Source organism: Anopheles marshallii, chromosome X, assembly GCF_943734725.1.
Source record: "Anopheles marshallii chromosome X, idAnoMarsDA_429_01, whole genome shotgun sequence".
NCBI lineage: Eukaryota > Metazoa > Arthropoda > Insecta > Diptera > Culicidae > Anopheles > Anopheles marshallii.
Window position 1 is genome coordinate 11,029,808 of NC_071325.1, and position 23,404 is coordinate 11,053,211.

At 44.3% G+C, this 23,404-nt stretch overlaps 5 protein-coding genes across 5 annotated transcripts; 2 read left to right on the top strand and 3 right to left on the bottom strand.

Annotated features, from left to right (window-relative positions):
- Positions 1 to 717: 717 nt before the first annotated feature.
- LOC128707766 (UNC93-like protein) lies at positions 718 to 2,991 on the bottom strand. Its single transcript, XM_053803094.1, has 8 exons — positions 2,962 to 2,991; positions 2,760 to 2,885; positions 2,078 to 2,483; positions 1,772 to 2,012; positions 1,404 to 1,705; positions 1,187 to 1,318; positions 917 to 1,113; positions 718 to 843 (listed from the first exon to the last, which is right to left on the bottom strand). Exons 1-8 carry the CDS (start codon positions 2,989 to 2,991, stop codon positions 718 to 720), a joined length of 1,560 nt encoding a protein of 519 aa, XP_053659069.1.
- A 12,468-nt stretch (positions 2,992 to 15,459) lies between these two features.
- On the top strand, positions 15,460 to 16,070 carry LOC128712307 (allatostatins MIP). The gene is made up of 2 exons (XM_053807206.1): positions 15,460 to 15,841; positions 15,946 to 16,070. The coding sequence occupies exons 1-2, from the start codon at positions 15,460 to 15,462 to the stop codon at positions 16,068 to 16,070; spliced, it is 507 nt and encodes a 168-aa protein (XP_053663181.1).
- Positions 16,071 to 17,027: 957 nt separating this feature from the next.
- Positions 17,028 to 18,153, bottom strand: LOC128706668 (derlin-2). The gene is made up of 6 exons (XM_053805331.1): positions 18,061 to 18,153; positions 17,839 to 17,984; positions 17,662 to 17,749; positions 17,460 to 17,582; positions 17,202 to 17,365; positions 17,028 to 17,121 (listed from the first exon to the last, which is right to left on the bottom strand). Exons 1-6 carry the CDS (start codon positions 18,151 to 18,153, stop codon positions 17,028 to 17,030), a joined length of 708 nt encoding a protein of 235 aa, XP_053661306.1.
- Positions 18,154 to 19,345: 1,192 nt separating this feature from the next.
- LOC128719982 (dnaJ homolog subfamily C member 25 homolog) lies at positions 19,346 to 20,398 on the bottom strand. The gene has a single exon (XM_053813630.1). The coding sequence runs from the start codon at positions 20,369 to 20,371 to the stop codon at positions 19,346 to 19,348; it is 1,026 nt and encodes a 341-aa protein (XP_053669605.1). The 5' UTR covers positions 20,372 to 20,398.
- A 764-nt stretch (positions 20,399 to 21,162) lies between these two features.
- LOC128709010 (caspase-like) lies at positions 21,163 to 22,467 on the top strand. Its single transcript, XM_053803997.1, has 3 exons — positions 21,163 to 21,290; positions 21,378 to 21,631; positions 21,911 to 22,467. The coding sequence occupies exons 1-3, from the start codon at positions 21,163 to 21,165 to the stop codon at positions 22,465 to 22,467; spliced, it is 939 nt and encodes a 312-aa protein (XP_053659972.1).
- Positions 22,468 to 23,404: the final 937 nt, after the last annotated feature.

The window sequence follows — 23,404 nt, forward strand, 5'->3', positions numbered from 1 at the left end:
AACAACCTCTAAGGTTTAATTCTATGTGTTGCGTTCTTTCAATGTGATTGTAACTCTTTAGACAAACTATATTATGTTGCCCTACGTTGTGCTTTTATTTTTCCTGAATTCCAACATTTACTTTAAGCTTATATGTCCTTTCACTACGCCTCCTTGCACGCGACTGACTTACAGCAATCGCGCTGTCACTGGCAGTGCTGCCAAAATGTAGTTATTTCAATTCGTTTTCAACCAAATTCAAAATGACCGTTTTTAACTATTAAAATCAACACTATGTTTTTCGTCTTTTTTTATAAAGCCAGACACGGCGATGGTGTCGCTGAACGTTTTAGACCTGTGAGTTCGGATAGTTCAATAAATTTTCTCCATAAATCAATACAATTCTCACATTAAATTTTACCTCAATGTATCTATTAACAACCTTCTCGTTATCCATCTGTTTACATTGTACATCAATTGAAGGGAATACACACAAGCACTATGAGACTATCTCTTCTTGGTATGCTCATCAGTGCAGTGCATCGCTGAAAGCGCTCAGGACATTTGAGTGCGCCTGGGGTTGTTGTGAACAGTGTCTCTTTAGCTGTTGGAACGACATTATGTAACTAACTTCTACACGATAATGCTTGTTAAAAAAAGCATTAGTGGTAACAATCGTAGCAGCAGTAGCGTTTCAAATTTTCAAGAGATATGCTAAGGAATGATGGTTCGGTAACATCAGAGATGTGTCACGACAATATCTTCTTCCAGCTCGTCCTTCTCGTCATCCTCCTCGATGGCCTTTCGGTCGGCGTCCGTTTGCTGTTGTTTGGGGATTTCTTCCAGCTGCTTCAAACGCTTTTCCTAAACGAAAAACAAACAGGAACAAACATTACTTGAACATACACTACACATGTAACAACTTCCGGTTGCTCACCTTTTTCAGCTGACGTATCTCAACAATCGTGTATCCGATCATGCCGGCCACCAAAACACCGAAAAGTAAGTAAAGCTTCATGCGTGCGCAAAGATTCGTGGAGTATGCGTAGGCAACGACGAATCCGACGGACTCCCACAGACGATAGTTCGAAAATGCAGCTTCCTTATTGCGACGGAACAAGGCACCATAAAGACCTGGGGAGTTGGTCGCGAATATTAGTTGTAAATGTCACCGAAACAATGTATAAAGTTACTCAATAAGAAATACCATTTATTTGTGTCTGCCACACGGCATCTCCGATACCCCATAATCCGGATAGTATGAAGAATACTATTTGATGATCGGGATGTGGTCGCCAATACAAAAGGTAAATAATGCATCCTCCGTGAACAATTGCTCCTAGAATGGAAGATAAACGCACATAACTATGCCATTACCTACCTCAGGAAAGAAGGGAGAATGGGAAGAATGTGAGAACACTAACCTAGAATAATGATAACCACACGTCCAATGTACTTCATCGCAGATCCAAAGATGATGGAGCAAATTGCGTTGACCACACCGAAACAAATCATCACATAGCCGATCTGATGGATGCCCAGGGCGCAAGACACATACGCCTGCGTGAAGTCGGCACCGATAAACGCCTGTTCCATACCGATGAACACGGTAATAAGAATGAGAAGCTGCTGATTCACCTTCTTCAGCTGCTTGAACGTTGCCGACAGCAGTTGCATGCCAGATATTTCCGTTGCCGAAATGGAACCACGTCTTCGTTCACCGTATCTGTGAGCCAGCAAAAAAAAACGGAATGTAAGTCCTCGCGCGTAATTGTCGCGCACGGTGGTTTACCTCGAAAGTGGATCCAAGAATACAGCAACAATAATGACAGCTGCAATGATGCATGATAGGTAGATGGCGGAGATTTCAAAAATTTCCGAATCTGGCGGCCGTTGCAGGTTGGCATTGTCGGACGTTTCGACGACACAGAAGTTGGCACCGCAACTGTCAAGGTTCGGGTCACTGTGGTGGGAGCCGCTTGTTCCATTGCCACCAACTGCCGCTGCAGCACCGTGCGCTCCGCTAGACAATACTGCGGCACAGCAATACATTGATCAGTACAACAGTGGCAACATTGGGACTTGGGTTCAAACTTACCAAGGCTGGAAATCAGATTGCCCCACAGCTCAGCCGTTTGCCAGGCAAGGAAGAAGAACCCGAAGAACCGTACGATGATGGCTTCGACCGGTTGATCCGTCAGTTTGGCGTACACCTGTCCGAGCTGCGTCAGGTACGTAGCCTTACTAGCCCACATCGGTGCGGCACCCAGACCTAGCAGTATACCTGCCGGTATTAAAGTGTAGAACTTGGGATAGAACTGCGAGGCAATGTACGGTGCGTAGCACAGCATGCTGACACACAGCGTCCATTTCACCGTCAGCTTGCGAATGACGAGCGTCGGCAGGAATATGCAGGAGACAACCAATGCTGCATAGATGGCGCTAAGTGACACCGTACCCAATCCTTCCTTCGCATTGATCGACGATTGCAGATTCGCTGTTCCCTAAACAAAATGTTATGGTCGGTTAGCGCATGGTAGATATCACAGCTGCTCTTGTTTGATCCACCACGTCTAGTCTGTTACATATGGGAGAGATAGTCCAGGATTCCTGGAGTCTGATGTCCGGAAGTTTTACTATCCGTCATATCTTCTCTCTAATACTTCAAATATCTAAAACCTGCCTCTGCAGTTTGCAGGGAGTTAAGAAATAGACCCAACTTTCTTACCTGACCTGGAATATATTGGAAATGTTGAAACGATGTCTAAATTCGTTATTACCTGGAATGCCGTAAACTGCACCATAAACGCGACCGACACCGTGATGATGTTTTTAAGGATACGCCATTTTTCACCCTTCCGCAGCTGTACCTTCTCGCGCAATGAAGCCGTATCGGCTCCGTTATGCTGTACGCAAGAAATAGTATTTTTTTGTTAAATGAAGCTTCACATAGTGGTTAGTGGAATCTTTCGGTAGCGTTACCTTGTCGGTGTCCACTCCTCCACCGTGCATGGTTACGAGTTTCTTGGCAGCTTGTGGTGCGCTGAAATTGAGAATTATATGGCGGTGCTGATTATTGGGAATGCAATTATATTCCACCCGCACGAACAGGTAGACCGAAGATTAGGCGTAGAACTTCTATGATGGCGACTGCCAGCAACCTCTCAAACGTCATACCGTACATTCTGCTGTCGTTCAGAGCAGAGCGGTGCTTCCGGTACGGCAAACAGACACAATGATGGAAAGTAAGATCGGGCAGAATCGAGTGAAGGGCTAAATCAACACGCTGACGTCTGATTGGGCGTATGACATTGGATTTGTAGGCTGTGCTTCTTTTATTGTTACACAAAAAATACGTGTAATCATATCCAGTTGCTCTGAAATCGATGCAAAAGAAAGGGGAAGCTGCAATTGTTCGTGGGCTGATCACGTAGATGTACGTCACGCATCACGTATCGTAATGCGTTCTATGGCGTATCCTTCTGTAAACGATTATTTCCTTCATTTCGATCGCTTGCGCGAGTTGCACCGTAATTGCGATGCACTATAATAATGGAAGTAGTAATAGCGTAATTTGTTCCAATTACTTTCGTTCAATGGTGTTGTGCCGAATGTTTAGCTGAGTATGACAGACTCTGGCATATTTCGTAACCGAAGGGTCGGACAATGCTACTGCGACAGCGCACGAGACACGAGACAGGCAGAGCAGCATCTTAATACGTTCATTACATCAACTCCATTTCTTAAGTGCAAAGTACCTGAAAAGCTACAACGCTCCAAAGTGTCCGCAGGGCGAAAGGCGCAATTTTCGCAAAACCCTCAGCAAATGGTGCGAAGTAATCAAAAGTACCGGTGTAAAAACCAACCCGACCTACAAGCCGCGACCGATTAGTACGGCGGATGTCGAGCTGCTCCGCTGCGTCGAGAGGTGTGCGACATTCGCACACCGCGCCCAGATAGTAGCATTGACAATGAAACTAAGTTGACAAAAGACATAATAATTTTCCATCATTTTACCGCGACATGAGAGGGCTTTCCATCGCATATACATATCATTGTTAGGGAGGTTAAGGGGAGGGGGGGGGGAAGGTTTTTGGTACCGCTGCACCGACCTGCCAGACCGACAACCTAGGCAGCTAGCAGGCAGGTTGTGCGCGTTTGCGAAGATGCGAAGATGATGCTGATGGCAGATAAATCGGTACGTGCGCTCGGAATGGACGCGAAGGGTAGGTGTATGTGTAATTAGCATTTCCGGAAGCCCGAACCACGTGGCAGCAGCTGGAGATGCAGGGTGACGGTGACATGTTGGTACGGTACGGGGAGGGGAGTAGAATTTAGGGTCGTTTGTGTTTCCCTATCATGCTACGGTGGGAAATGTTTGTAGAAGAACACTTGAAATGAAAGGGACGGTGACGCATACAAAAAAAAAAAAACGGTAGCATTCGAAGAATGCATTTATTTCACTGCCAGTAAATTAATTGCAGCAGTAGAGTGCGGTGTAAAAACGGGCCTCTGATGGAACAAAAGGAGGGGGCAGCAGAGAAGCAAAAGCGAAACATTACGTGAATGTCAAATTTATGAAACCAGAATCGCTAAAATGTATTTAAGTACTAAAAGTAAAATCTTCACTTTCTCCACCATTTGCTATGTTAGAATTGTTGGATCTACACTAGAGTTGTCACCAAAACGTCTCTGATCTCTGATATCTAGAACAGAAGCTATCCAATGATGCGATATAGTACAGTGTTCGAATGGCATTCTACTAGTGATGGGATTTCGGTAACGTAAAACGCAGCTCCGATCGTTCCGTTTGCGGTTCGCAATGAACCTACCACAATCGTTCCAGAACTCCTCCTTAAGATCGCGCACTCAATAGAACGAAGCAACGAAATGTGCACCGTTTCGCTCGCTCTCTTTAATTTGAGTAATTCACTCTCTAGCTTCACACGGCCTTGGTGTGAAGTTTTAGTGCGACAGAAATTCATCTCATCTTGAGACGGCCCGGTGGTACGATGGTAGCGGCGTCGGTCTTCACACGAACCGACCGGACCAAAATCCCATCCGGACCACAATCCACTGATTATCCAGCTACGTGTAAATCTTTATCCGAAGAAGAAGAACTTTATCTCAAACTACAAACTAGTGATGTGCAAAATAATTCAGAATGGCTGAATGATTTAAATCTTTCTTGTGAGTGAGTTAACTCTAATATCTAAGAAGAGAATTTATAACTCTTTGCGATGTAACTCATTCCCAAAGAATTAAACCATTTTAAATCAAAATTTTATTCTTCACGACGTGAACTAACTCTTGTGGGAGTTAACTCGCGATTTTATTCTTCACGGCGACCTTGAACTCACGATTTAAATTACAAGTTAACTCCCACAAGAGTTAACCATACGAGTTAACTGCCACAAGAGTTAACTCATTATTTAAATCATGAGTTAAAGGTCACCGCAAATAATTAAATCACGAGTAAACTCCCCTAAGAGTCGTCGTTGCTTATTTGAAATTATTGAAATCTTGAAGAGTTAGTAAAAGAGTTAAATCTTCATCCTAACTCTTTAACCCGGATTTAAATCCCTGAAAGTAATTAAATTTCCCATCACTATTACAAACCACAGCAAAATACCAAAACCCCACACATCGTATGTCACTCCGTAGCAGCAGGTTTCTATCTGCTCGTTTATCTCGTTTCAGCCATCTAAGCAATGTTTTTAAACCGTTTACACATTCCCTTCGTTGGTTTGTTTCTGTTTATTGCATCTTTTTACCAGACCGTTTGCATCACCGGGTCTCCGTTAGGTTTCTTGGCTTGATGTTCGGTGTGTGCAGTGTCATGTATGTTAAACACTGCCTCAAAGTACTTCCATCTTTAGTTGCAGTTGGTGAAATTCATTAAATAGTTATTTCAACACCTTATGGTTGGCAGTAGATCAGAGTGGTTAAAGAAGATTGTTCTGTGTAGAATAGAAGGAACAGTCTTACAATCATACTTGATCGAACGAAAGTCACTCAGAATAGCAAAGTAGTTACTATAAAGTCTTCTGATGTTACTGTTAAAGATCTAGCAAGTAATGAACAAACTCGTCAATCCGTATCTCGGTTTAGCCACACACAGCAGGCTTCGGCTTCTTTTCGGTACGCTTGGTCACTTGGACATCGGCAGTCAGATTTGGACACTCACGATAAGATTGTCTTGTTTATCTTACGGTAAAAGGGGTTTGGTAGGGCGTTGGTAGCAGCGCACGCTACCAAATATTGAAGACACCATTTATCTGCCTTATCCTAGGTCAGTGCAATGTTGATGTGCCCTTAACGATCGTGGGATGTTAAGAAAATACAGTCGAAAAGCGTCTGCCTGGAGAGCCTTGAGAGCGTTTGCACCCGGCAGTATAAGGACGCGAATTCTAAACGACATTGACCGTGCGCAGTTGACGTGGTGATTGCAGAATTGGGTGAAGGTAGCCCGGGTGAACCTGCAGCGAATGGCGTACAGCAAGAGGACCGTATTAAAATTCACAACAGCATCTTCTTGAGCATGCGTTAATCCGGCGCCCCGCACCAGACTTATTATTCTTACGCATTCGCGCCTCTCGCCCATGGACGAACGGTAACTGGAGCTTGTTGCTGTCGCTATCCGTGGAAGGCACTGATCAAACGATCATCATTTCGTATTCCAGCCAGCGCTTGGCGTCCAGCCGTTCGGGACATATGCAAGGTGTCAGCTGGGTGGTGGGATACTTAATCGTGCTGTTTCTTTGGACCTAGCCAATTTATTGGCAATGGCACGCGAGCCCCAATGCGTTACGAGACACATATTGTAGGCGCGTAAATCACGTGCGCATGAGTACGTTAGGAATAGGAAATATTGTTCGCGATTCATGTTCGATGACGAAGGGGTACGGTTTTGTAAGTCTTTCGCATCAAAGTGCTTTCTCGATTAATTCGGCTTATATATGTCGGTTCTTCTTCAAAGGAACTCGCTGGGTATTGAGGGTATCTTGAGAGAGACCTTGGGATATTGTTTGCTGGTGCTCAATGGTGAATACAGCCTAAGATTCGTCTAAACCGACTAGAACAATCAGCATTGCTGCTCCCTAGAACCCGTATACAGCTTCACTTTCACTCAAAAGGCTGAACTGACCGTTAGTCAGTGTGTGTAGGTTGATAAAGGACGCGTTTGATTGTATGACTAATCGGCAAAGAATACTTGATGCTGCCGCAGAAGGTGTTGTTCCAAGTGTTCACCTCCGGACAATAGTCGCAAATTTACCAAAGCTTTATTAACCCACACTCAGGAAAAATTATCACAAAATCACACACACACACGCACACACACGTTGGAAGGTATACAAACGTTGAGGTACACTAAACACCCGTACGGAACGCACCGCTTGCTGGGAATAAGGAAGAACCTTTCGGGGTTACTTACAAAAGAACCGCGCGCTGAGACTGAGCGCCGGGCTCACCGGGATAGAGTTGAAACGGTTGCCAACAGTTTGAAGCCTTCGGTAAAAGGTGCCGAAAACACCGGTGTTTTCATTCAACAGCCAAAACACGACCAGACACTTTCAAACCCCCAACAGCCGACCGGGCGGGCACTGCTGGAATTGCAAGTCTTTCTCTGGTGACTTCGCGCGAGCGACTAAACTGCACTCGGGAGCCCACCGTCCCAGCTCGGGGAGACGAGCCCCGTTGGTTGGAGATGATAGACCGTTCCGAATGCGACGCGCTGCTCGGCGTTGGCGGGGTCATTTTTCATTCCCCGGCTCGTGCATCACCGCCGCGCGCGCCCCGTTTGCCGCATGCACGGTTCGGCCACTGCCACACACCGGAGATGACGCCGACGACGTCCGGAGACGTCCGGGGTTGAGTTGTTTATTGGTACTACCGTTTGCTCTGTTGTACATTTTTCTCGCACCCACGAACGAGCGCCATGTAGATAGCGTACAACCTGATTCTGGCACGGTAGCAAACGTCACACGGGGATCGCCATAAATATGGCTCACTTAGGATTTGGCTAAGCAATCGGTAAATAATCCGACGCCAGCACAATAAGCCTTGAAGGTAGCACCGGACCATGTGATTTCGTCAGTTGACCTTTACGTCACGCAGGCTCACGCGGACTTGTGCTACTTTAGTGGAGCAAAGCGCTACAGCACGGGCAGGAAACGTCCTTGAACGAACTGGATCCGTCCTTACTGTGCATATCTCGGGCTGAACGAAGTATCTCAAGCACGGTGTATGAAACTTACATTGCAAGATATCGTAGAGCAATGTACCAATGCTACTTCTACATCATATTATTTACGCTATAACATTAGTAGCTCAAGGTCTATTTCTATGAACTGGTAGTCGATTTTTATAATATACACAAACAACCTTTAAAAGCTTGTTTGGCAACCTTGAGATGCTAATCACAGCAACATAAGTCTATAACACTCACGAGATTGAATCAACGTTATCAACAAACTCTATGTTTTAAAAAATTGGATGACTGATCAGCAACAATAAACATCTTATATCTAATGGATCAATATGTTACAGTATATTCTTAGAAACTACGAGACTCCTCCCAAATTTACTCTGGTGGGAGCTGATGACTTCAAGAGTATAGTAGAATTGAAGAGTATAGTAAGTGTAGAAACGTATTCTATAGTTTCGTTCTAGTAAAGTTCTAAAACTTATGTAGTTTATAGTTCTTCTATTAAAAACATCTCTTATAATGATAATTTGAGATCAATATGCCAACATCAGCAGAGACTTCCATTGGACTATATCATAAAACATGGAAATCTTCTAGTATATATCAGGTGGAACCTCAACGTAGACAACCTCAAGAGATATTGGACATTCATTTATGGTGTTCATTGTTTTTCTTGAGTTAGTCTTGGGTATTATTGTTCAATACCCTTCGATTGGGTTTTGGAACCTCCCTGATGTCGAGAAAGACTTGCGAAATTACCACCGAATACCAAAATAGCCTCCCAAATTCTTCATAAATCACAGAAAAATTAATGATCTATCACAAAACTCGTATTTCTTGTGACGATAGTACAATTAGATCTTCTGCCGTTTGTCACTAGAATTCTCTCTTTCTCTCTCTCTCTCTCGCTCACTTTTTCCACGGTCTCCACAATAGTATTTAAACCGGTGCAGAGCTGTTACAACAAACTCGGAGCGGATTTTGCTGGTAAATACAAGACTCCGCACGGTTTTGCCACGAGATGTCGGAGGGGTTGCGGTGTTATCCGCCAGGTGGAAGATATGTTACAGCGCTGTACAACATAAATGCTAAACGGGTTGGTAGCGGCCATCATCCATTGTTATTGAAATGTACAACTTTGCAACCCAGGATGGCACGAGTTGTAGAAGAAAGCCCCAGGCATGACAGTGCAGGTCTTAGTTTGCCGAGTTGGGATGAGCGTTCGGCACATGAGCAGTTTGCTGTTGGGTTCCGTTATCATTACCAGTATCGTGTGTATATAAGTCAACAAGCCAGCCACGGTACTGTCGTTCGTAAATTGTCGCAAACAAGATATCTAGCATTAGCTCCCGGTTGGCTGATTGGGCTGTGATAGCGCGAGCCTTCCCGCGGGATGTGGGCCGGAAGCACTAACCGAGTACTTTCATTAGTCACACTGACAGATCCGTATGCTCATTCCTGGCTATAGTCGCCAAACAACAAACCCAAAAATAGACCACAGCCCAATTTAATCGACAAAGTGTTGTATATTTACGTTCTGCTTGGTAGATTAAGCTCAAAACAAGCTTCGAGAAGAAATGAATCTGTAAAATGTCTCCAAATTTGCTATATCCGCTCATTAGTTTTGTTTTTCTCTCCATCAGGTAAGGGAGGGCATTTTCTAACCTGCTGAAACACTCCGTACCGTGGGCGACCACGGCAGGCATTGCGTTAGCCAGGCTTTTTTTTCACTCCACCGTGCACTGCACCGCACGGAAATCGTGAACACCGTGCCGCAGCTCGCGCGAAGGTTGAACTTGATTTCCCGCCATTGTAGTTTTTCTTGACAACAGCTAAATGACAATTACACGCTGTATTATCTAACATTAGCGGCATATATCTACGCGCCGCATCAGGTCTCGCTGGTGCGAAGATGGGAAATGGGACCATGGGGTAGGCAAAATTGACGACGCACTGGTGGTGTACATCGGTCATTCGTGTTGGGCGAAATAAAGAGAGAGAGAGGAAAAAAACGAAACAAAACAGCAGATGTATTTCAAACATTCAAGCATTACGGGTGATTGTGTCGCGGAAGAAAAGTCTCGGAGCTTATCATGTGCAAAGCTCCGTTGCCGTTGTTGGGCTTTCAGTGCGGCTAGCGCCATCTACCGGGTGGTGACGCTTCCTGTGATGAAGTAGATAAATCGGAGCGGAAATCTCTGTTTGGAAAATGTTGCATTTTAAAGAATTTAGATAAAAACTTTATCAAAAAAAGCATGGACATTCATTATGGCGATGAAATTGGAAACATCTTTTAATTAAATTGTTGCGACTTTGGATGTTTCAAGGGACTCATCAAACCTCAAATCTCAAAGCTCTCAGTAGACAGTTTAGATAAAACTCCCAGCAACTTTATTCCGACGACACCCTCTTAAATACGATTTAAAGACTAACAATTCTTCACGTTCAGCTTGCATTTGCTAATCTGAAACTCCCTCCCTGCCACTGAGCTCCAGCATTACCAGATGGTTTTGCTGTTTATGTTTGTTTTCCGCTTTTTTTTTGCACTACTATCCCGACAGCCATGCATCCGTCCAGCCAAAATATATTAACAACCTGAGGCGTTTGTACATCATCAAACCGCCTGTGACGATGGGTGATGGGACAGCCAGCACATTAAGCGATGCCGCAGGGTGAACAAAGTTTCCCGTGATTTTTTTTCCGATTCGCCGATAGCGGACCCGGACCCCAGCCGAACGAGAGCTGCCACTACGCTCGATTCGCACGATTAAAGTCTGTGGCTGCGGCAAATAATACACCGTAATATTCTGGTCGGTCCTGCAGCTTGCTGCTGTGCGTTAAAGCAGTTGAAGTTAGCATTTGGAAGAGGAGAAAATATGTATTCGCAACACACAAACAATCAATGCTTGTACGACGCTAAGGTAACGCTCGCCAGCTGCAAGCGTGGTGGCGAGCGTTGAGTGATGAAGCCTCGTGTTCGTTCCTCGTTCGAGGAAACGTTTGAAGTTGATCGGTGTAAGTAGCTTTTACATCGTGCATGCCGTTGGCAAAGCATCAACATGGATTAGATTTTGCACCTCATTACCGCTCAGCAAGGGGCAACAGCTACTGACCATGGAATTGCTCGTACACACCACGCGCTAACAGTTGGTACAGCATGTGCCACCGCCAAGGATGGACTTTTGGCCTTTTGGGACAACTTGGCTGTAATGCGCCAGCTACCGCGAGGTGTTCTCGAAGCATAATCAAAATGATTTACGAAATAATCGAAACGTTTCCCTATACGCTCTGTGGAAGGGCTGTTCAAAAAAACAATTCATATTTTTCTTGACATCCTTCGGGAAATCGTCCATTATTTAGCCTCTTTGCTTCATTTAATTGTTTTCAGCTTATATTCGCCTTGATCTTTAGCGTACGGTTTAAAAGCATGTAGCAGTTTCATGCGACATATAAGAGCAGTAACGCACAGACCATATGATCATTCTGCGATGGCATCAAAAGCGAATACAAAAAGACATAGCTGCATAGAAATAAGTGGTAAAATATGCAATAAAAGAGGAAGAGAGAACAAGGCCAACCTGTTCGTACTAGCAGCCGTAACAAGGCCATTTGCATTCCGGAAACAGAATAAATGACGTTCGTTACAATCCGTGTCCGTGTTGTAACGGTGCACGTAGAATAGTATTTAATGATGTGTAGATACCGGATTTTGTCTGAGTGCATTTTTCTCCAATTAGTGCTGGTGGAAAACATTTCCGGTGGGAATATTTAAGGTGGTTCTATTTACCAAAACAACTATTTTACTAAAGGTTTACGTGGTGATGCATCAAAGCTAGTTTTTGGAAGAAGAAGATAACCATAAGTGCATTAATTCACTACGCCTAGCATAAAATACTTTCGTGCCAAGGAAATATTTCAATACAGTGGAGACGCATGGTGGCTCGTACTAATAAAAGGATCGCCTACATGTGTATGTGGCATTTTGATATTTTGTTGTCTCTTTATATGAAATAAATGCCTGTAAAAGCATCAAATCAAAGTAAATTGTTAAACAAGTAATAATACCTATCATCTATAAAGGACAATTAAATTATGCGTAAATACTTTAAAGAAAATATAAAAAAAAATTGTAAAATGAAGTACAGAACCAAACCATTCATCCCAAATTACAACACACCTATGGTTATCCATCTAAACCGTAAAGTGGCCGGTGTAAAATCCATCAACATGAGCCTTCCATCCCGCGCGACGAAACGCATGGAGACGCATGGTGTCTCGTGGCGTTCGGGATTGAAATTCACCCATTGCAGCATCCCCAGTTGTGTCCGCCTTTTTTCGTTATTTGCCAGAAATAAAAAAAAAAGAAATCCCTTTACGAATGTAAACGCCTGCACCGTGTGCATCACACAAATCGTGTCTAATTGTGTTTCGTTTGTTTGCATTCGGTCCAACTGCAAGCACTCAACGGACGTACAGACTGATGGGAGCAACAGCAACCACAACAACAACGACAACAAAAAAAAAAACGGCAAAAATTCACTTACACATCACCTAAGGACCGGGCGCTTGCACTGCAACCCCGATGCCGCTGATGGCCGCTGGACGTCGTGCGCAGGCACGTCCCGGCACTCGTGCACAGTTTGCGCCTGGAGCACTGGTTGCTGAAAGCGGGTATATAAGCACGCGCTGTCTGCCGGCGGTTGCCACAGTACTGTTGAGTGACTTGCCAGTGTTTGAAGCAGCATTCGCTTCGCTGTCCGTGTGATTGGTGCCTTGGTTCGGCATTGTGGCAGATCCGTTACGGGAGCAAGGTGTGAACACTGTTTGCAAGTAGGTTCCCACTACGGTCGTTGTGTTCGCCTCCAACGTTTCGTGCAGTTGTCGTTTTAATGTAATAATTCGGAGGTCGTGTTGTGCGATTGGTTAGCGTGAAGTTTCTTTAGTGATAAAAGCCAACTTTTTCGGCGAACATTCAACCAACTGATATGCAGCGAGTCAATTCAAATGATCAAATTCAACCGTTGGTAACCATTCCGGAGGACCCGCACCTCCTTACAGATATCTAAAAGTACTGGCCTGATTTGGAGATTTTGGTTAACATCCAAGATGGAGTTTGGTAGTTAACGGATGTTCTCACAGATTCAATATCAGCGTGAGAGCAAAAAAAAAAGAGCAATTATTTCCTCCGGGCACACCTTTAAAACAAGCGGTCCAACCCGTCCTTTACCGGCCTGGACGCGGAAGCGCACTTGTTCGCGGCACTCGCAACAAAAATGTAGGAAAAGGGAAGAGATTAACATAATTAGCTCTAATCTTTTCCCATCACTTATGCAGACACTCAATCAGAATCCAGCATCGCGCACCAGTGCCGCGGGGACCCATTGCCCGGCCCCAAGTGCGAACAGATAATGAAGGTTGATTTATGCGATCGTTCAGTCGGTGCGAACGAAATGCAACCCCCCCGCTCTGTCCACTGCCGTGCGCGAAAGAGCCCACTGATGTTGTCGTGCTTGTTGCGCATTTTGTTTCTTTTGCGTAATGGTGCAATATTTTATATTTTAAGCGCCATGTTACAAATGTCCAAGCTGCGGGATTAGCTGACAGCTGGATTTAATTATGAACGGTGAAATATTTCAAACCACCTTCGTTTCGGAGGTGGCTTTTACTAATGTACCGATTAATAACATGGGATACATAGCTTAAATAACCCCCAAGAGTATCTAATGGCGAGATTATGGACTAATCAATCCGCGAAACAGGATCTCCAAAACCCACGCAAATAACGTCAAAAGCAAATTACGCCTGCAAGCCTGCAATATTGTGGGAGCTTCGCCATCTCAGCTGGAAGTAAAAACGTAATCCCTGGGGGGTTTGGAATCGCGGAAACCACTCATCAAAGAGTTAGATGCTTAATCTTTGTCTATAAGTTATAAAATCTATCAAAGGTAATACAGTGATAATAGTAGTACGTCCTACAACATCAGCTCCACCTAAAGTGCCCTAAAACTGCGTCACACCAAGCTATTAGCAATACGTCCAACAGTCGTAAATACGGCCAGCTATCGTCTGCATCCAACAATCACGTGTTAAGTTCTGGCAACGCGTGTCACTCGTACGGCAAACATCCATTTAGCTTGTCCAGCGTCGGAGTTCACTAGCCCGTTGTCACTGATGTTCAATCCCAAACGAATGTGGAGGAGGAGGGAGAGGGGGGGAGGGGAGGGGAATGCAATCATCCCATATTTGTCACACTTCGAAACCCCCTTCCAAAAAAAAAAAGGACTCCCTCCATTACACGAATGCTGTGCAAACATAGTTCCGCACGCGAACGTTGTGCAGAGCAAATTGCAAGTGCGTGAAGTGACGTTAAGGGTTAGCACACTAGGGTTGAGCTTCACAATGTGGGAAAAGACTTGCCGAAACAAACAAGCAAGCACAGTAACCAAAAAAAAACCCCCGTACCGAACGGTTTTTAGTGCCTCCAAAGTTCGTTTAATGGTGAAGCCATTACAGAAGCATTAAGCAAACAGTTTCAACAATAGCAACGATTGAGTAGAGTATTTTCATCCATCCGCATCTTTCGTACTGGGCAGGTTTCGGGATTAATGTTTTCGTAACAGCGCGCCATCCATCCTTTCGTAACGACACCGCTTAATTAGGGTTCGACGATTTCGATTTTTTTTTCGTCCGATTTCTTCATGATGGAACCTGTCAGGTTTTTCTTTTCTCTTCTTGCCTTAACGAACAATCGATTGAACTTTAAGGAATGAAGAGATCACTGGATCTGCTGAAGAGACGCATTTTCTGGGTCGCTAATACATCTCCATATCATACCGATAGCGGTTAACAGCTTGAGCTGGACACGTTTGAAGAGTAGACACTATCTCGTCTACTCTTCAAACGCTAACTCCGGTTATTTATTGGGTGAAACCATGACACTCTCCCCAAAAACAAATCTTGAACTATATGTCCACAAGTTAATTGTGAATACCTGGACAGTTGGCAGTGAAGTTATCTCCAGTCCGATAGTCACAATTTCTCTTCACTGTCTATACATAGGCTAGCTCCTGAAGTAACTGCTATTGATCCTGATTCCTTCCATTCACTTCTCACAATCTTTTCCAACGCGTACAATACGATGCGTACGATAGATTTATTAACTACAACTACCAGCAACGCATCTGAGCACCATTTTGCAAGACTAAACAGCAACACCCATCACCTATATTGCATCTGGATTGTAAATTTTCCCTGGCGCTTCGTCCAAAGCCATGAAGATACATCGGTGTCTCGTTTGCGCGGTCATCGCGTTGATGTCCGTGCTGCACTGCAGCGGCCAAAGCTCGGAGGAGCGCGTATTATCAAACGACCCCAATTACCCGGAGCTCGAACACAGCAAGGTGCCGGTGGCGAACGTAAATGGACTGCTGGACACCCTGGACCACGACAATCGGCAGATCGTGGTCGGTAATGGTGGTATCGTCAACGGTCAGCTCGCACCGGAAGACTACGAAATGGCCGAAAATCTAGCAGCACGCCTTGGTTATCCGCATATGAACGGTGAGATAAAGCGAAGCTGGAGCAAGATGAATGCTGCCTGGGGAAAGCGTGCCGGTGGTGGTAACCGAAATTCGGGCTGGAGCAAGTTTGGCGGTAAGTGTTGCACAGCAACTTGAGTCCTTATCCACCATTGCTGGTTTAGTTATTTGTTTTTAATCTGTCCCTTTCTCTCTGTCTCTCTCTCTATTCTCTTCAAGCGGCTTGGGGAAAACGAGAACCGGGATGGAATAATCTGAAAGGACTTTGGGGCAAGCGTGCTGACAAGTGGGACAAACTTGCATCGGCTTGGGGTAAACGGCAGGAAATTAGTCGAAGTTATTAATAAGTTACCATTTGATCAGCAGATGGCACAGACCATGTATCTATACGCACCAGAGCCTAGTAGTTCCTAGTTATACCCGATACCAACTCTACCGAACTTATAATTAAACATGTTTGCTAACATAAGATAAGAGCAAACAAGCAGCAAATCAGATTCGCCATAGCTCCATCCATTATAGCAGGAATTGCAAGGATCGCTGGTTGAGAGGAGGATACAATCAACGCGCAATACGATTTTTGATCTCGTTATCGTCAACATCACCTACGTGACACGCTACTGACATCCTGGCAACGAAAAGCAAATGTTATCCTAACAGACACACTATTATGCACAACCCAAAGGCTAGTAGTATGCATCGCTTTAATCAATCATCTCCCGGTGTTACAGGCAACCTTTTTATCCACCGTAATTAAAATGTTTAAAAATCAATGTGTACATCAACGCAAACTCTATGGATCGAAGGTGAATGGAAAGATATCACACACCCAGTGGCGGATCTAACGGTGGGCGGAGTAGGTGGCCGTCTAGGCCCCCGTAAAAAGCTGTTTAGGTGTACCGCATGAATTGGGTCCGAAAAGTGACACTTTAACAATCTCCGTATACTAGAAGAGGTCCCGAAGTGTACTCCCCACCCGGTCATCAAGGTTGTAGTGTTCAGTCCCCTCCAGCGGTTACAAGCGGTTTAGAATAAGGAACCCCAACTATCGTTCCGCCCAGGGCCTCCAAGGGATAGGTCCGCCACTGCGCACACCGTCAGGAAGCCTGTTTGGTTTTGTAATAAAGCTACAACTAAACCGTTTGTGACTAAAACTAAACCTACATCGTATAAGATACATCCTGTTAAGCACCGTGTAATTCCTTCCCGGCTACTGTACCATTCCGAAGGTAGTTTTTAGCAAATAAGCTTGCAAACAGACGTTTATTTATTTGCTTGTCTCATCGCATATGTTGCAAGTATTAGTTGTTTCGCCTCCAATTAAATCCACCAGGTTGATCTTCTGGTAGAGCTACATAGTTAGGATCCTCGGCCACTTCATCAAACAAAAGTTTGCTGCAACAAAGAATAGAGAAGTTATAACTATGATTTATACACATTCAACTTCCAGAGGTAAAAAATGAGTTTGAGCGTACAGGATTCGTGGCGTTTTAAGAAGCTTCATGCCTCCCGGCTGATTTGGCAGCACATCCTCGAGGAAGTAGTACGTGTGTCCCACTACAATACCGATCAAATCGACCCAGATGGTATTTCCTATTAGCACGGAAAATCCTAGCAAGACCCATGGCAGGTAAGGCGCCTGAAAATAAAAGATTACATAGGAATAAAGTTGTTTATGAGATTTATGAAAAATGAGAGGAGAGAGATGTGTATGTAAGTATTTGTTGGTCTACCTGAAAGTTCAAAACACCAAAAAAGTTCATTCTGACGAATGGATTCCTACGGGACCAGACGTACACCAGCATTATGGTAAAAGCTTGACCTAAAAAGAGTAAATTAACAAACAACGCACAGATCTAAACTCATTCGTTAAGGAAACTGATTCAATAACAGAACAATGTTACGCAGGAATAGATTATTTTGAAAAAAGGATACCACCAACACCGTTCCACCAAACAAAAACATAGTAACAAAATCTGAACTTCTCCCACGAAACGAGTTTTCTTCTAGCATCCGGCAATACCTGTAGTTTTTTTTAGATGGAGAAGGCAAAAGTTCATTAATAGAATGTATCCCTGTAGACAATTCTCCCAGGAAAGTACTATTACTTACCGAAACGTGAATATCATATTAAACAGAAAATTGAAACCGAAGGTACCGAAGAACAGAAATGTTGTGCAGATGCGCCATAGTTGATAATGTTCAAAGATGAGCTTTGGATTAAAGTATAGCTGGAAGGGAGTGACGATGTCGAGGTGCTGAAAGGCCATAAAACGAATTTACAATCAGCTTAAAACACAGAGTTTCGTATCAGCAGGTCGCCGAGTAGCCTACCACGGATAGCGTAGTGATGATGCATGCCGTCGAATAGACGCGTGTTACTATCGGTATCTGGAGATATTCCTGGCGAATCGTTTGGTATGCCATTGTGCATCCTACAAAGAAAAACCCAATTAAACTGAGCAAATGTTTGTGCTAAAGAATTGCGAAACAAAAACACTAGAGATTTGTGTTGATGTGTTGTCACATTCTGTATCGTTCAGCCGGGGCAAGGTTCCGTCTTCCGTCGAGGGGGAGACAGAATCTTATTTATTAAGTTAATTCAAGTGAAGAATAGATTTAGTTACCTCAACGTGCGCTGGGCCCACGATTGGATTCTGGTGAAGTGTGTAAAACTAGACGTGTGTTACATGGATGGAGTAGTACGTATCAAAATAAGCCTACAGTGTGTGCTTTACTGGAATCATTTCTGTCGTGTACCAATCGAACGTACGGGGACCCGATGACGTTTATGTTTTGCTTGCGTTCCCCATACCACACCAATTCGTGACAGCAGGGAGCTGTCAAACATGAGCTGCAAATAGAACAGCCGTTCCCAGAAAAGTGGTTATAAAGAAAGGACGAAAGTGGGCAAATAAATGCGTCCTATTTCACAAGTTTTGAAACTACTTTTACTTATGTTACTGACACGACTAGTCTTTAATCCTTGCCCAGGTTCTCAAGAATTCCAACAATTCCTCATAACTACATTACCTTCAAGTTACCTTCAGGAAATTCTTAAGCAATATTCTAACTCGACTCAGGTACATTCTATTTGCGTCTAGTTATGGTTCAGGTTAAAATATTCTCATCTATAAAATAAACTCATCTATAAGTCAAGACAACTTTTAACCAGACCGGCCTGCCTACGTGTTTCAAATTGTTCGAACATCTTGGTTCAACCGTCTAACGGTAAATTACCGTTACTATGTTTCTACGCATCGTCGAACAGTGTGAAACATAATTACCTTCACGTTTGCTGCATATATACGTATGCTTATCATGGTAACATGTATTGGTTTAGTCAGGTACGAACTGTTATCAATAATACTTAATACTTCATATTATTTACATTTATATTTCGAATGTATCCCCGCACACGTTTGAACAGCACTTTACCGAAGAGAGATCTCTAGTACGATGGAAATCTTGAAAATATGAACTTTATTCATCGCCACTTGTTATATCCACAATAAATAATTACAAATGTTTTACAGTACATATTTAAAAAAGCAAGCAAGTGAACAAAAAACAATTAAACGTAAAACTGCTTAACCGACAGACTCTAATTTTGCGCCAATCACTCCTCGAACGTGAGCCGTCCTGGTCCGTGATTTTTCATGTATCGGCGATACGCCTTGTACCGTGGATTGTCAGCCATTTGTTTCTTTTTTTCATTCTCCTGCTCTACCTTCCAGTGTTCAAAGTTAGACTTGATCCAGAGCTGCTGCCGCAGGAACTGCTCAACAGTGTCGGACTCGATCGAATCGAACTGGACCTCCGTCAGTCGCATGTACTTGCGTATAAGGTACAGCTGTTCTTCACGCCCATACGGTTGCTTCAGCAGCGTAAACTTCCAGATCCACCGGGCTGCCCAGCAAACATAGCGTCCGATCGTGTACGGTAGCAGAAACAGCTGTATCCAGAGGATGTCCCGTATTTCAGGCTTTGCGTACGCACCTTGGATATCCATGTTATTCTCGATCACCTTCCGTATTTGTTCGTCATGTTCCTTTTTCTGCTCCGCTTTGGACACCTTTGTCCTGCCGTGTTTTCCACCGTTCCCGCTCGATGCACCATTGCTCGTTGTTTGATTGATCATCTCGAGCGCTTTGTTGCGGTATTTGGGGAGCGACATGAAATACTTGATAGCCGTATCGTAGCGCTGCCATCGCGTTACGTACTGGATGCAGGAGATGATGCTTATCGTAACCACGATTACCAACCGCACGTCAATCTTTGCCTTCCGGCGATAGTAACGGTAGAAGTGCGCATAGTACGCCTGCGGATTGTCCAGCATGTAGTTATAATCGTTGCGCGACTCCTCATCCTTCAGCACTTCGTAGGCGGTGGCGATCTTCTTGAACGATTCTTCGGCAACCTGCTTCGCCTCGGCACCATGATGCAGATCCGGGTGATACTTCCGGGCAAGCTGACGGTATGATTTGGCTATTTCCTGCTTGGTGCTTTCACGCGTTACACCCAGCAGTTCGTAGCAATTGTCAGCGCCGCAATAGAACTGGTCGAGATAGTGGCCATAACCGGTGGTCGCACAAAAACCAAGAATCACCAAACACCAGCCCAAAATTTGCGCTGCCGTCGTCATCCTGTATCCAAGCAAAACCCCGGACTGTCGAAAGCTCACGGATTAATCATCGCGCTTCGTTGACAGTTAAAATTGTAAACATAGGTACGTTTATAGAGATGGTTCAATGTTTCATTTCTGCTGGTGAATTTTTCTAATTTGCTGATATGAAATTCAGCATTGAATTTTGTCATCGAAGATTTTCGCCACAGAGTGAATTGTCTTTTCTAATTGGGTAACATTCTTCTTAGGGCAAATTCTACTATCCGCCATGAATTCAATCCGCGACAAACAATTAATAAATTTGCTTAAGAGTGTAAAAAAACGCTGATCGGTTATTCGAAGAACTTAACTCTACTTGGTAGACGATCGGCTTGGCCAGGGTTGAATTGCACCGTTGGCCTTCAAGTACGGCTTGACAATCTATCAATGTGCATAATCCGTGCTGTTCGCTTATCCGTTACCCACCTCAAAGGACCACGAATAAACGAAATCAAACTAAACAAGTTCAGCGACGCTTTCAGAAACAACGCGCCTTGAATTCCTCCCATTGGACGTGCTTCTATCGAAAGACTTCACATTCAAAAAAACGACGGCGTTGCTGCTATCAACCATTGCATCCAACACGCGACGGATCAAACTCGGTGTCAATTTAGTGTTTCGTGTTTGTGTGTTTTATTTCATCGTCTGGAGCTCGTCCTTTCCAGGGCATTCTTTTAGTGGAGTTCCATTTTCCACTAGGCTATTACAGGCCATTTTTGTTTCGTTCATTTTGTGTCCTGTGGCTGTGAACCGTTGTACGAAGTTTCAAAATGAGTATGCCCGATGTTGTCGACGTTCGAAATGAAATTAACAACGAACTTGTATTAAACGACCGCGACAACAATGACCAACATCTTGCGCACGACGTTAACGATGCACTCGGTTCGCGAAAGGGCCAGTAAGTATGCAATGTTGCCTGTTTTTTTGACTTTATATCCCCTTTTTCATTTGCGATTAAATTTTCCTGGGGGTATCTTTTCGACAGGGAACTGTTTGATCATCGCATAAAGGCACGGATGCCCGTGGAACGGTACGCGTCCGATTACAACATGAGCCACAAACGGCGCGGTTTGGCGCTGATTTTTAACCATGAAAACTTCGATGTACCGCAGCTAAAGGCGCGCGCGGGTACGAACGTCGACTGCGAAAATTTGACCGCCACGCTCAAGGGCCTCGACTTCGAGGTGCACGTGTATAAGGATCTGAAACTCCGCGATCTACAAAAGCGTGTCGAAGAAGGTAAGGAAGCGAACGAGCGGCGCTATCAAGCCAGCTGTTCGGCGGGTTGAGCATAAAACCAAACAAAGACTCGCACAAGGGCTCGCTCATGCCCATGCATGGATGCATTCAGCATGAGTTGCCTTATATGAACGCGTCTCTGTGTGTGTGTGTTTTTTTGTTACTGTCCGTTGTAAAGGGCATGGGGCAACGGTTCCATATTTGATGATGCTTAGTAACGCTTTTTTGTATTTATTTTCCCTTTTTTGCTTTTCCATCCATTTTTGGTTCGGCGTGCAGTTTCCCAGATGGATCACAGTGATGCCGACTGCATACTGGTGACGATCTTATCACACGGTGAGCTTGGCTATCTGTACGCAAAGGACTGTCAATACAAGCTCGATGTGGTCTGGTCGTACTTCACGGCCAACCACTGTCCGACTTTGGCCGGCAAACCGAAGCTGTTTTTCATACAGGCCTGCCAGGGCGACCAGTTGGACGGTGGTGTGCTGCTCGCGTCCAAGGATCGCACCGAAACGGACAGCTCGTCTTCGATGACGTTCAAAATACCGACACACGCGGACTTCCTGATCGCGTACAGTACCATACCCGGGTTCTACTCGTGGCGCAACACACAAAAGGGTTCGTGGTTCATGCAATCGCTATGCCACGAGCTTGCCCAGCACGGTCGAAAGTACGATCTGCTGACGCTGCTCACCTTCGTCACGCAGCGCGTCGCGTACGATTTCGAATCGAACACGCCGGACATTCCGATGATGCATCAGCAGAAGCAGATCCCGTGCACGACTACCATGCTGACCCGTTTGCTGCGCTTCGGCGAGAAGAAAGGTTATTAAAGCAGCGATATCATCCACTAGTGGGGCTGCTACATGAGACCGGAATATCAAGCGGGATACGTTTTATCGCGCCTGCCGCGTGGATAGAGTGGATAGCAAAAAAAAACGAAGCTACATAGGCTAAACGATGTATTTGATTTTATGATTTCTTTCTCGTCTGTATGATTTTCAAGTACTACATTATTCCATTCCCGACAGATGAAAAAAAGCAGTCCAGGTATGCGGGAAAAAGAAATGCGCATCAGCAGCATTTACGAAACGAAATGCCTTCGAACATTAAAAATCGAACAATTTTAATTAGATTATGATGAAATCGTTAATATGTCCTAATATTCTCGATGCGTTTCTCATCTCATTGGGATGTCTGCCATTTAAATTTAATGTTGGTGCAACTTGCCCGTAGTTACTATGATTTTCTCGTAAGTGTAATCGATCCACGACCAATGGCCTTTCAAAACCAAGTTGATCCTCATAAGATAAACAAACAAAACTAAAGAATCAAAGATTTCATGCACAAACATTTACTTACTTTCGATATATGCAGATATATTTTTCTCGAAAAGACAAACATGTTAGCGGAACTTCCCATAACGCGCATTGCCCCGAGTCCATGTTTGTTACGCGAACAATTCGTTCCAAATTGTCTTAGTTAAAATCCCAATCCACGTAGCATATAAGTTTGGAAACAAGTATCCAATAAAATCGTTCGGAACACGCGCGATGTGATAATTATCATTGAAACAATTTAACAAAAAAAAAACAAAAACACACGTTAAATGCTGCCAGCAAAACAAATAGAAGAGAGAAAAAAATGATAGTACACGTATGGTGTCGTTCAGGAGAAATGGATAGCAGAGGAAAAGAAAAACATGGAAAGACTCTTATAAATGAACTAGTTCGATGTAATAAAGGACACTGACTTTGAAAACGAAAGGTG

Excerpts from the sequence above, each read along its gene's own strand:
- LOC128707766 (XM_053803094.1), bottom strand. The coding sequence starts at position 2,991 with ATGCACGGTGGAGGAGTGGACACCGACAAG. Across the intron at positions 2,013-2,077 it reads CAATCTGATTTCCAGCCTTG|TATTGTCTAGCGGAGCGCAC; the intron begins GTAAGTTTGAAC and ends GCTGTGCCGCAG. Across the intron at positions 844-916 it reads AGATACGTCAGCTGAAAAAG|GAAAAGCGTTTGAAGCAGCT; the intron begins GTGAGCAACCGG and ends TTTTTCGTTTAG.
- LOC128712307 (XM_053807206.1), top strand. The coding sequence starts at position 15,460 with ATGAAGATACATCGGTGTCTCGTTTGCGCGGTCATCGCGTTGATGTCC. Across the intron at positions 15,842-15,945 it reads GGGCTGGAGCAAGTTTGGCG|CGGCTTGGGGAAAACGAGAA; the intron begins GTAAGTGTTGCA and ends ATTCTCTTCAAG.
- LOC128706668 (XM_053805331.1), bottom strand. The coding sequence starts at position 18,153 with ATGGCATACCAAACGATTCGCCAGGAATATCTCCAGATACCGATAGTA. Across the intron at positions 17,985-18,060 it reads TCATCACTACGCTATCCGTG|CACCTCGACATCGTCACTCC; the intron begins GTAGGCTACTCG and ends ATGGCCTTTCAG. Across the intron at positions 17,366-17,459 it reads TTGGTGTTTTGAACTTTCAG|GCGCCTTACCTGCCATGGGT; the intron begins GTAGACCAACAA and ends TTTTATTTTCAG.
- LOC128719982 (XM_053813630.1), bottom strand. The coding sequence starts at position 20,371 with ATGACGACGGCAGCGCAAATTTTGGGCTGGTGTTTGGTGATTCTTGGT.
- LOC128709010 (XM_053803997.1), top strand. The coding sequence starts at position 21,163 with ATGAGTATGCCCGATGTTGTCGACGTTCGAAATGAAATTAACAACGAA. Across the intron at positions 21,291-21,377 it reads CTCGGTTCGCGAAAGGGCCA|GGAACTGTTTGATCATCGCA; the intron begins GTAAGTATGCAA and ends TCTTTTCGACAG. Across the intron at positions 21,632-21,910 it reads ACAAAAGCGTGTCGAAGAAG|TTTCCCAGATGGATCACAGT; the intron begins GTAAGGAAGCGA and ends TTCGGCGTGCAG.